Source organism: Pipistrellus kuhlii, unplaced genomic scaffold (genome assembly GCF_014108245.1).
Source record: "Pipistrellus kuhlii isolate mPipKuh1 unplaced genomic scaffold, mPipKuh1.p scaffold_m20_p_22, whole genome shotgun sequence".
Lineage (NCBI taxonomy): Eukaryota > Metazoa > Chordata > Mammalia > Chiroptera > Vespertilionidae > Pipistrellus > Pipistrellus kuhlii.
The window spans coordinates 3,056,471-3,069,863 of NW_023425521.1; the positions used below are offsets into that span (position 1 = coordinate 3,056,471).

Below are 13,393 nucleotides of genomic sequence, written 5' to 3' on the forward strand. Positions count from 1 at the left end.
TTCAGAGGGAGAGAGAGGTAGAAATGTCAATGTTGAGAGAGAATCATTGATTGGCTGCCTCCTGCATGCCTCCCAATGGGGATCTAGCCCACAACCTGGGCATGCGCACTTGATTGGAATCAAACCCAAGACCCTTCAGTTCACAGGCCGACACGCTATCCACTGAGCAAACTGGTCCGGGGTCCCATTAACTTCGTAAATTACTAGAGGAGAGCGGTGATTTTCAACCCTGTTTTTGCATTGGAATTACTTGTGTGAACTTTGAAAATATGAATGTAAGAATTCTACTCCCTGACATTCTTATTTATTTGGTCCAAAGTAGAGCCTGAGCATTATTATTTTTAAATACTTGCCAGATAATAGTGTGTGGCCAAGGTTGAGAATCTCTGGATTCAGGAGTTACTCTGTCACTCACTCTGAGATCTTTGAGCCTCAGTTCTTCATTTGTGAAGTTAAGAGTAGGCGAATGAGGTGATATCTGGTGTCTTTGGGGTTCTGAAAACACCGATTTGGGAACTTTTCTCCTGCCTACATTTATTTTTCCTCCAGAACATTGAAATTGTGATGGAAGAACATTCCTCAGATTCCATTTTCACCCCATTGTAGTAAGATATCATGAGATTTACTTTTCCCCACTCCTAAGCCTCCTAAGATCTGGATTGCTTCTTCCTTTCTGGCCATAACCTGAAAGATGGTGTCCTTAGGAATAGGTTAGTTACTAGTCTAAGGATTTGAATTGTACCTGTCCTATAATTTTTAAACCTCTGGGCAACTTTCATGATGTTACTTATTACACAACAGTATTCTGCTTTAGATCTTTGGTCCTGGAAATTCATCCATTTTGCTCTCTTCTTTTCTAGGAGAAATCTTTGAATTAAAGGCTGAACTCAACAATGAAAAGAAAGAAAAGCGGAAGGAGGCTGTGAAGAAAGTGATTGCTGCTATGACTGTGGGGAAGGATGTCAGGTAAGGGTAGGCACTCCTGCCGTTGGCCTGCTTTAGACCCAGACCCTGTTTTATGGCTTTTACTGCTCTTCATTTAAAATTACTGTAATCATAGAACTTATAAGAATGGGTTTGTCCCTGAAAACGTTATCAGAAAATAGTTGCTTTTATATTCTGTGATTTAAGTTAGTTTTATTTTGCTTTGTGTTTTTGGAAGAGGGAAATCAGTTTGATTTTTGTTGCATGCCGATCTAGCATAAACCCTCCTGAGAGCTGGCACAGTTACAAATTGTTGCTGAGGTAGCTTTAGAAGATGATAAAAATACACTGAGAAGCAGAAGCGCATATGCTCTCTAACTGGCTCAAGCCAGTGCCCTCAACTTTACAACTTTACATTCAGTTCCTGAATTCAAGATAAAAATCAGTATTAACAAAATCAGTTTTTAAAAATGTGTTTGTTTTCTTTCTGTAATTTAATAATACCATTCGGAAATAAGTAAGGATTGTCTGCAGGCTCCTAAGGATTCCCAAGAGGGTCCATGAGGTCAAAGCTATTTTTACAATAATATTTAGGTGTTATTAGTCTTTTTTATTGTGTTGATATTTGCACTGCTGGTGTGGTAGCATGAATCAAGGCAGTGGTGCCAAACTGTAAGAGTAGTCATTGTATTTTTCACCACCGTGTACTTGCAGGGAATAAATGCAGTTTCACTTCGGATTTTTTGTGAAACATTCAAATTTTATTTTATTAAACCTTTTTAATATTCTGTATGATGAAATATGAATTATGCATAAAGCACTTCTGCTGTATAGCAGAGTGATAGTTGAATTGGAAAAAAAAATCCCATGCATGAGTATTTAAATTGAAAATACCCATTTTCCCTCCCTCCCTCTCTTCCTCCTTTCCTCCCTTTCTTCCTCCCTCCCTCTCTCTCTCCGTCTCTCCCTCTCTCTCTCTCTCTCTCTCTCTCTCTCTCTTGTATTTATTGTATTTTATTTTAAAATTTATTTTATTGATTTTTTTTACAGAGAAGAAGGGAGAGGAATAGAAAGTTAGAAACATTGATGGGAGAAAAACATTAATCAGCTGCCACCTACATACCCCCTACTGGGGATGTGCCTGCAACCAAGGTACATGCTCTTGACCAGAATTGAACCTGGGACCTTTCAGTCCACAGGCTGACGCTCTATCCACTGAGCCAAACTGGTTAGGGCTATATATTTTTTAAAATAGATTTTTATTGATTTCAGAGAGGGAGGGAGAGGGGGAGAGAGATAAAAACATCAGTTGGTGATGAGAGAGGATCATTGATAGGTTGCCTCCTACATGCCCCCTACTGGGGATCGAGCGTGAAACCGAGGCACATGCCCTTGACCAGAATCGAACCAGGGACCCTTCAGTCTGCAGGCTGATGCTCTATCCAACTGAGCTAAACTAGCTAGGGTAAGAACGCCCATTTTCATGTGAAAGGATGATTGACAGGTAAATTATAGTTAATCAGACTTCAGTATTTGGGAGCTGTTTTATCAAAAATGAATAAACTGAACATGTCACTTCAAGGAGAAAAATAACATTGGATAAATTTAAACTTCAAAGTAAAAATTAGGAGTGTTAGAAAGCTTGCATCTTAGCTTCCCAATACTTTCATGATGAGATTGGTGTTGAAATTAATGAATGTGCTTATTTGCTGTTATATAATGAAACTAGAGGCCCGATGCACGAAGATCATGCAAGAGTAGGCCTTCCTTCCCCTGGCTGTCGGCACCGGCTTCCCTCCAGCACCCAGGACCTGGGCTGCTTCGCTCTGGCTTCCGCTGCCACCCACTGGGTCTGAGCTGCTTTGCTCCTGCCACTGCCAGCCATCTGGGACTGGGGCTGCTTCTTACTGGCCGCTGCCGCCACTCACCGGGGGTGTGCTCTGCACCACCCCACAGTCGCTCAGAGCGCGCCCCCACCCCTGGTGTGTGTCCGCTGGGGCTGGGGGCGGCATGCAGTCCCCTCCTGCCCATCTATCTGTGCGCGCAGCTCCTCCTGAGCCGGCGGTGATGCCCAGCTAATTTGCATATTACCGCTTTATGTATATAGATGTGCCAGCATTGGGAAAATCTGCATAACTCATTGAACCAATATTTCCCAATGACCAGTGCATATATCAAAAATTACCATGGATAAAAGATACATCAAAATAAATGATAAATGACTAGAATTTAATGCAGCCAAGTATTAAAAGTTTATGGTTCAGATTGCCTTGTAACTTAACTTTTTTTAAAAATTTCTTTATTGATTAAGGTATTACATATGTGACCATACCTCCCTATTATTCCCCCACACCCCTTATTCTGTAAGTAATTTTTAAGAAACTACTATTTGTGGACTGAAAGAGATGTGAAACAACCGTTTGTTATAACTTTAATATATTTTAAAAAAATAAAATATCTATTGATTTTAGAGAGGAAGGGAGAGAGAAGAGAGATGGAAACATCATTTATAAGAGAAAATCATTGATTGGCTGCCTCTTGCACATCCCCTCGTGGGAACCAAACCCACAACCCAGGCATGTACCTTGACTGGAATCGAACCTGGGACCCTTCAGTCTGTAGGCTGATGCTGTACCCACTGAGCCAAACCAGCTAGGGCTAGCTTTAATGTATTAAAGAAGAATAAGTTATGTGGAAAAGCTATTAAAATACTCCTCCCTTTTCTGTTTTATATATGTGTATGAAGCTGGACACATTCTACAGCAGGTTGAATTCCAGAGCAGAATTTCTCAGCTTTAATTCCTGATATGGTAAAATATTAATACTTATATAACCCACATGAACAAAAACTCTCTGAGGTTCTCAGTAATTTTTATTTATTTATTTTAAAATATTTTTTTTATTGATTTCAGAGAGGAAGGAAGAGGGAGAAAGAGAAACTATCAGTGATGAGAGAGAATCCTTGATTGGCTGCCTCCTGCATGCCCTCTATTGGGAGAATTTAGCCTGCAACCATGTGACCATCGAACCATCACCTCTTAGTTCACAGATTGATGCTTAACCACTGAACCATGCCAGTTGGGCAGTAATTTTTAAAAGTGTTTTAAAGGCCGAAACTGGTTTGGCTCAATGGATAGAGCGTCTGCCTGAGGACTGAAGGGTCCCAGGTTCGATTCCAGTCAAGGGCATGTGCCTTGGTTGCGGGCACATCCCCAGTGGGGGGTGTGCAAGAGGCAGCTGATCGTTGATTCTCATCGATGTTTCTAGCTCTCTATCCCTCTCTCTTCCTCTCTGTAAAAAATCAATAAAATATATTTAAAAAAAATTTTTTTTTAAGTGTTTTAAAGGGGTATTGAGATCCAAAAAGTGAGAGCAGCTTCTCTCACCAGATCTGGAGCTCAGGTGGAAACAGCGGCAATAGGAAGTGGCTCAGTTACCTTCTTGTGCCCTAGGTGCTGCTGTTCTGGAGGCAGGATTTTGTTGTTGGAGTTTTGTTTGTTAGCACATAAGCACGTTTGGTTCTTAACTTGCTTTTAGGTAACCATATATCTTAGAGGTCAGCAGACTTCTATAAAGGGCAAGATAGTTTTTTTTTCATTTTTTATTTTTGTAAAGAGCAAGACTTTTTATTTTTTTAAAGATAGTAAAGACTTTATTTTATTTATTTATTTTTAAAAAATATATTTTATTGATTTTTTACAGAGAGGAAGGGAGAGAGATAGAGAGCTAGAAACGTCGATGAGAGAGAAACATCGACCAGCTGCCTCTTGCACACCCCTTACCAGAGATGTGCCCGCAACCAATGTACATGCCCTTGCCCGGAATCGAACCTGGGACCTTTCAGTCCACAGACCGATGCTCTACCACTGAGCCAAACCGGCTTCGGTGATAGTAAAGACTTTAGATTTAGCTGGCCAATGGGCAAAAAATTGAAGATATTATGTAGATAAGTATATAATGAGAGCAAAGTATTTCCACAAAGATTTTGTTGACAAAATTGAACATGTTGTAAGTACAGTTTTGTTTTTTTGTATAATACTACACATTTACTAAAGAAGAAGTTGGCATTCTTTTTTGGGGAATGTAATTTTCCTTAATTGGGATTCAAAGCTATTATTCTTTCTATCATCAAATCTGTAAATGTTCATATGTAAAAACCATTTTTAGCTCACTACTCATACAAAAGTAGGTGGTGGCTGAATTTGGCCCACAGGCTGAAGTTTGCTTACCCATGATCAGTCTCTGAAGGAATAAATAAATCTAGGTTGGCAAAACTGGTAAAAGTTAGCGAACCTCATTGGTGGGGCTTTTATGTTATTGCCAAGTTTATTTCTATATCCTACAGAAAAGTTAAAACTTTTTTTGAGCTTACTTTTGTATGCTTGGTTAGTACTATTTGTTAATCTGTTAATTGCTGATTGTTTATTTTGTGCCTAGAACTATACCACATATAATTCAGACAAAAGGGTAGTAAGTATCATTTAGCCTTAATAATAAGATATAGTTAGATAATTAAGTACTAGAATGTATATATTAAAGGCAAGAAGAGTTCTCTACAAGAGAGATCCCTTTAAACAGGAATAGTTGAAGAACTCTTCTTGGAGTAGATGGAATTTATGCTGTGCCTAGAAAGATAGCTCAAAGAAACAATAGAGTTAGCTGTTTTTGGATTATATTTCAGTCCCACTGCAAGTAACCTCAAGTTCAGCGCTATCCAATGGAAATACAATGTGAGCTACATACACAATTTTAAATTTCTGATAGCTGCATTAAAATTAAAGTTAAGAATGGATGAAATTAATTTTAATAATATATTTTATTTAATCCAATATACCCAGAATATTATTATTTCAGCATAAAATCAGTATAAAAATTTTAATGAAATATTTTACATTATATTTTTAATTCAGTGTATTTTATATATTGGGTATCCCAAAAAAATAAATACACACTTTGAATAATTATTAATTCTAATGTTTCTTTCTTTTCAGATTTAACCCGTTGGAATTAATAATTATTCAAAGTGTGTCTACATTTTCGAGACACCCTATATACATCTCAGTTTGGACTGGCCACATTGCAAACCACATCTGCTAGTGGCTACCATATTGGAAAATTTATGTTTTTAGCTTTATACTTCGGTACTTAACAGTCTTTATGTAGAACTTAGACTATTCTCTCTTTTTTAAAAATATATATTGATTTCAGAGAGGAAGGGAGAGGGGAGAGAGAGAGAGATAGAAACATCATTGATGAGAGAGAATCACTGATCCTCTGCCTCTTGCCTGCCCCCAACTGGGGATTGAGCCTGCAGCCGGACATGTGCCCTGACTGGTAATCGAACATTGACTTCCTGGTTCATAGGTTGACACTCAACCACAGAACCTCACTGGCTGGGCCTTAGACTATTCTTGATCAAGATCTTCCTGCTCTTGTACAGATTGTTGAATTAAATTAAGACCTTCAGTTTCCTATTGACTAATGTATCACATTTATTTGTCTTTCAATTATTTTGCACATGATCTATTCCCCTGAGAAATGGAAAGAACATTCATTGTTAGAGAATGTTTTTAGTGTTTATTGATTATCTACATGCACACGAAACGACGAAAGATACACAATGCAAATTAAAGAAATAGTTTGCTTTCCAGGGCAGAAACTGTTGCTTCACTGGAGATATAGTGGATTCTGTGACTTTGCAATATATCTTTCTTTTTGTAAATAATTCCTGTTTCTGTATATGGTTTTTGTCTGTGTGTGGGAGCTATACTATGTTACCAACTATTTCTCTTACTTCTGTATTAGTAAGAAGATATTTAGAAGTATTTAATTTATAAGGTATTTTGGTAGCTTTAGGGGAGAGATTAATTACTAACTTCCCATAAAATTGTAGCTAATTTATGTTTTTAAAATGCAGATTACACTTTAAAATCTGACAAACTCTACCTTTTTAAGCTAATGGTGATACTTGTGAATGGAAACATAAATTCCTTTCCATTGGCCTTATAGGAGAATGATAAATCATTAAATGACTTGAACTTAGGAAGAGTCCTTTTATATTTGCATACACTGAAATTTTCATTTGCCTGAATGTGTATGTTAAAAATAAGTAAGTTCCACGAAAAGGGATTCATGATGTCTTAGAGAAATGGATTCCAGTTATAGGATTAGAAATTACAAGATGAGCCTGAATGGAGCATCTTATTCTGCCAGAAAACAAGGAAGCTACTGAAAATAAAGGGTCATATCACAAGGACTCAGGAGCTAACTAAATTAAGTTCCTACTGGTCAAAGATGGACAAATATGACCATTAAAAATGTATAATAGCTGTAGTGGTTTGAAACTGCAATTAAGTTATATGAAGAATTACTGTTAATTATTGTGTGTGATAAAAATAGTGGTTTTTCAAAAATTCTAAAGATATGCACTAGACTGTTATGTATGAAATGCTGTAATGGCTAGGATTTGTTTAAAAAAAAAAAATCCAGAGCAACTAAATGGGCTAGGAACTTGGTAAGGGAGAGAATCTGAAACAATGTATCAGTATTTGTTTGCAGCTGGGTGATAGATACATTGGGTTCTTTACAGTTCTTTATTTTTGTTGGAAATTTTTCATAATAAAAAGTGTTTTTAATTATTTTTATTTAAAAAAATTTTAGCGAAATAGATACATCAGTTTGTTGTTCCACTTATTAATGTATTCATTGATTGATTCTTGTATGTGCCCTGACCAGGATTAAACCTAAAACTTTGGTGTATTAGGATGATGCTCTTAACCAACTGAGTTACTTGGCCAGGATTTTTAAAAAATCTATTTTTAGAGACCTCTTAGGGCCAGTACTATAATTTCTTTAATAATTCATTTCTGTAATAACAATTATCACTTTGGGAACATTTGTCCTTGCATCAAATTACTTGTAAAATAAGGCTACTTTTTTTCACGTTTTATTCAACAGATTGGCACCGTCTGTTCACCTTTCCTTTCTCTGTTCTCTCTTTTCAGTTCTCTCTTTCCAGATGTAGTGAACTGCATGCAGACTGACAACCTGGAACTAAAGAAGCTGGTGTATCTCTACTTGATGAACTATGCCAAGAGTCAGCCAGACATGGCCATTATGGCTGTCAACAGCTTTGTGAAGGTAACTTAAAGGACTCAAGAGCAGTCTCTTCTACGTTAAGTAACCTTTTCAGAAGTGTCTCTTGATATTTAGTGTCTGCATTGCAAATAAGCAACTTCTGTTCCCAAAGAGAGCCTGTAGAGAAGTACTGGCAGTGACTAGGAATGTTCATGTTTTAGCTTTCTATGTGCCAACGTTTGCCATCCAGTACAGACCATATGGTGAGCCTTCTGTTGGCTGGGCTTCGTGCATCCTTGTCAGATGGGAGGAGAAAACCAGGTGAAACCTGTGTGTGTGAACTGACAAAGGCTTTCAAGGCTGACAGGGTGGGCATATTATTGTAGTATCAGCAACCTGCTTTCTCTTTGTGGAAAGATAAAATAGGTTCTAGGTCATAAGTAATGGAAAGTATAGGAGGTACGACTTCTATTTTGTTTATTTAATCTTTTTAAAAATGTATTTTTTTTATTGATTTCAGAAAGAAAGGGAGAGAGAGAAAGAGAGAGAAACATAGCGATGAGAGAGACTCATTGATCGACTGCCTCCTGCACATCCACTACTGGGGATCAAGCTTGCAACCTGGGCCGGTGCCCTTGACCGGAATTGAACCTGGGACCCTTCAGTCCGCAGGCTGACGCTCTATCCACTGAGCAAAACCAGCTAGGATTCTACTTCTATTTTGTATTACTTAATAGGCCGTACAACATTTGATTACTTTTTTTTATTGTGGCAAATTTCAAACATATTTAAGTAGAGGGAATATTAAAAGTACCCATCTTGTACTTACAGTGGTTATCAACTCATGCTCAGTCTTATTTAATTTATATTCCCTATACATTTCTGATCTTCATTCCCTTTCCGAGTGGATAATTTTAAAGCAAATCCCAAACATCATAAGGATGAAAAATCATTTCATCCTTATATTTTGTCAGAATAAGATCTCTTTTTAAAAGATAACCACGATACCATTGTCACATCTTTAAAAATTGACTATTAAAAAAAATTCCTGCCGAAACCAGTTTGGCTCAATGGATAGAGTGTCAGCTTGGGGACTGAAGGGACCCGGGTTCGATTCCGGTCAAGGGCATGTACCTTGGTTGCGGGCATATCCCCAGTGGGAGGTGTGCAGGAGGCGGCTGATCGATGACTCTCTCTCATCGATGTTTCTAACTTTCTGTCCCTCTCTCTTCATCTCTGAAAAATTAATAAAATATATTTTTTTAAAAATTCCTTAACATTATTGAATATTCAGTCAAATTTTTGTTCATTAAATTTGATGGACATAATAATGAAATTCTTCCTACTAATATATTATTTTCTATCTGGAATTTAACTGAGAGAGAGAGAGAGAGAGAGAGAGAGAGAGAGAGAGAGACCCCGAGAGAGAGAGACCCAAGAGATTTAACTGAGAGAGAGAGAGAGAGAGAGAGAGACCCCGAGAGAGAGAGACCCGAGAGAGAGAGAGACCGAGAGAGAGAGACCCTAGCCAGTTTGGCTCAGTTGTTAGAATTTCAGCCTGCAGATTGAAAGGTCCTAGGTTCGATTCTAGTCAAGGGCACATGCCAGATTGCGGGCTTGATCCCCAGTGTGGAGCGTGCAGAAGGCACCAATCATTGATTCCTTCTCATCATGATGTTTCTATCTTTCTCTCCTCCCTTCCTCTCTGAAATATATATATACACACACACACACATTTACACACACACACACACACACACACATATATATATATATATATATATATATATATGGCGTTTTTTTGAAGATTTAGTTAGTATTACTTTATTTTTTTTCATCACCATTTGTTCCCTTATAACCTTTCCCACCCCCCTTTCACATACACACCCATAGAAATAGCATTTTTTTTTTTTTTTGCATTTCTTTTTTAAAATATATTTTTATTGATTTCAGAGAAGAAGGGAGAGGGAGAGAGAGATGGAAACATGAATGATGAGAGGGAATCATTGGTTGGCTGTCTCCGCCAGGCCCCGCACTGGGGATGGAACCCACAACCCGGCATGTGCCCTTAGTTGTAATTGAACCCAGGACCCTTCAGTCCACAGGCCGACACTCTGTCTAGTGAGTGAAACCAGCTAGGGCTAGTTTACATTTTTGAAGTTAGCACACATATAAGTTTATAATGTTTGAAGAAATATTTTTAAGTAGGGCAATTTAAGGAATGTTCCTTCTTACTGAGTATTTTGTTTGTACTGTATTTGGAAGAGCACTTGCTAATAAAGGAGAATGTATATTAATTATGTCAGAAGGCCTTCTGCAGCTTAACCCAGGAACTTACTTCAGTATGGCCCTCGCCAGTCTGCACTCTGCTTTCTTGCCTGTAGACCAAGCTCCCTTTTCTCCCTACTTGCTATTTGCAAACCGACTATGGAATGGGACTCATCTTTCCAATTCCTCATTTTCTCCTCCCTCCCTCTCACCAGAATACAAGCCAAAAGGCCTCTTTTGTTTTAGGGCTGGTCCGCAAATGGCCATGGGGCTGGTAACTTCAGCTCACTAGGCTTTTTCTTAGTCCTGCAACTGCTGCTGGCATTTCTTTATTGTGTATATAAAACAGATAAATGAATTGCTAACCTAGATTCTTATAGGCAACTAAGGTTTGTACTTAGGAAAGGAAAGGAAGAGCATGGGGATTTGGATTCTGATGCAGAGTAACTGGAAGCTTGCGTTACTGAGTATTCTTTTATGGCTTACACAGACTAGACTGTTTACTCTCAGTCACCATGTGTACCTATAGTGGTTACGGATTGTCTGTTTTAGGACTGTGAAGATCCCAATCCTCTGATTCGGGCCTTGGCAGTTAGAACCATGGGATGCATCCGGGTGGACAAGATCACAGAATATCTCTGCGAGCCCCTCCGAAAGTGCTTGAAGGATGAAGATCCCTACGTCCGGAAAACAGCAGCCGTCTGCGTGGCAAAGCTCCATGACATCAATGCCCAGATGGTGGAAGATCAGGGATTTCTGGATTCTCTGCGCGATCTCATAGCAGATTCAAATCCAATGGTAATAAACTTCTGCTTTATAAAAGAGCAGTATTTTAAATGGGTTACTTTAAAAAGTATGTTTAAAGCAAATCTTACCTTTGGGACATTGAACGATAGGTTAGCTGTGGGGAGCGTTACTTCTGTGTGTCCCACAGATTTGTCTATCTCACACCCTTGGTGTTTCTGAGGTGAACCAAGTACTAAAATACAAGGGTCTTAAAGCAAAACTTTTATCATACTTAGCCCTGTATATGTTTAGAACAGTGATTTACAACTGGTATGCCGCCAGAATTTTTACAACATGCAGTCCCCTTAGATTGTCAAACAAACAAACAAAAAATGATAATAGCTAGCACAACAGTAGCTGTCCAATGTGAATGAATCAAAATTATACCTTTACATTTTTTTTATCAGATTGGCAAAAAAGATTTTTTTGTGTGCCCCAGAATTTTAGTGATTAGTTTGTGTCATGATATGGAAAAGGTTGAAAATTGTTGGCCTAGAAACAAATCAGTCCTTTCATCATTTTTCTTGAAGTTTCACATTAAATTTATATAAAATATTTAAAGATTATTTCTTCAGAAAGATGTTTGTGGTATTTTCTGGTGGTGTGGGAATACTGAATCAAAATTAGAAACTGAATCAAAATTATCTTTATTGCCTAATTATTTAATGCATTCTTCTATAGTAGAATTTCAGGGTAAGATTCTTTAAAATATGTTTTGTTTTTTTAATTGAATTGAAGAAGGGAGAGGGAGAGATAGGAACATCCATGATGAGAGAGAATCATTGATCGGCTGCCTACTGCACGCCACACGGGATCAAGCCCACAACCTAGGCATGTGTCCTGACTGAGAATCGAACCGTGACCTCTTGGTTCATAGGTTGACACTGAACTGGCGACAGGATTCTTTTTAGCCAACTTGATTATGTTCTTTAAAAAAAATTTTTTTTTATTGTTGAAAGTTGTCCCCCTTTTGCCCTCCCATCAAGTCTTTCTGGTCCACCCCTGCCCCAGGTCTTCACCACCCTATTGTCTGTGCATATATAATCCATGATTATGTTTTAAATGTTTGGCAGCCAGAATGTAACACCTTAAAGTTTGTGAATCTTTTATTTCTCTTATTGACATTTTAAACTTTGCCTATATAATGAGGAGTCAAGTCTCAACTATTACGTTGACTCTGCTAGTGACTGAAGCTCATTTGTATTGAGTTCTAAGTATCAATACAAGATGATGAAAGAATATAGAAAATTTTCTTCCATTTTTGCCTAATGCAGTATTTACTAGGAGGTGAATAACATTATGAGTTAATCAATAGATAACCTCTGAATTTTTTTTTTTTTGACTTTTTGAAATAGAGAGTAGGAATTTGCCTTGAAATAGACATAGTCTCTCATTTGCAAATTACCTGCTCACATTTCTGCTTTGACAGTTCATATGGTTTATCTTATCTTAGTCTTTGAGTAGTCTTGACTTCTCATTATCCATTAAATTTAGTATCGAGGTCAAAGGGTGAAGCAATAACATTTTTTTATGCCATCAGGAATCCTTTGACTACTGCCTAGGCATAGACTTCTGTTAGGGTATCGCCACCAGTATTAGAATTCTGATTCAACCCTGCCTTTTTTCCCCTCAAGCAATACCATGTGCTACTTTTTAAAAAAATTCCACAAAGAAATAAATGTTTAAGGCAATCGTATTTGTTTTATAAAATATTTAGCTGGTACCAAGTTGTGGTTTTGACACTGCTTTTGATTCACCCTGTTACTCTGAGCAACCATTTTTGAAATTTTCTACCTTAGGACAGACGAGAAGATTTGAGCCTCTAGATGAGCATGAGATCATGTACCTGTGGAAACTTGTTAAATATCCAATGGGGCTAAGAATGTGGGTCAGGCCCTGGCTGGTGTTTCTCATTGGTTAGAACACTGGCCTGTGCACCAAAAGGTCTCCAGTCATTCCTGGTCAAGGGCACATACCTGGGTTGCAGTTTTCATCCCAGGCCCTGGTGGGTTGGGGCGCTTGAAAGAGGCAACCAGTCGACGTGACTCAAATTGATGTTTCTCTCTGTCTCTCTTCCCCTACCTACCTTCTACTGTCCCTAAAAAACAATGGAAAAATATCCTTAGGTGAGGCTTAATTTTTTTAAAAAGTAGTTTTGTTCCACTCCCCCCCCCCCCAGAAGTTGCTCCACATGGGGGCAGCACTGTACCAGCAAATATTAGAATCTCCTACAAATGAAATGAATGCTTCTAGGGTGTTCTGCCTTAGTAGTTTTCTTGTAGCTCACTTCAGAAGGGCATCCCAGATGTCATAGCATTAGAATATCTGAAGAAATGAC

The 13,393-nt window shown here is 38.1% G+C and overlaps 1 protein-coding gene across 4 annotated transcripts in view; it reads left to right on the forward strand.

Moving 5' to 3' along the window:
* Nucleotides 1-13,393, forward strand: part of AP2B1 (adaptor related protein complex 2 subunit beta 1) — a 90,073-nt gene that overhangs the window by 11,158 nt on the left and 65,522 nt on the right. For 3 of the 4 annotated variants that reach the window (XM_036450677.2, XM_036450678.2, XM_036450680.2), the window contains exons 3-5: nt 861-966; nt 7,929-8,064; nt 10,822-11,067. In XM_036450677.2, the coding sequence (XP_036306570.1) occupies nt 861-966; nt 7,929-8,064; nt 10,822-11,067 (488 nt within the window). The remainder of the gene's footprint in view (nt 1-860; nt 967-7,928; nt 8,065-10,821; nt 11,068-13,393) is intronic. The other variant, XM_036450679.2, reaches the window with a different exon arrangement.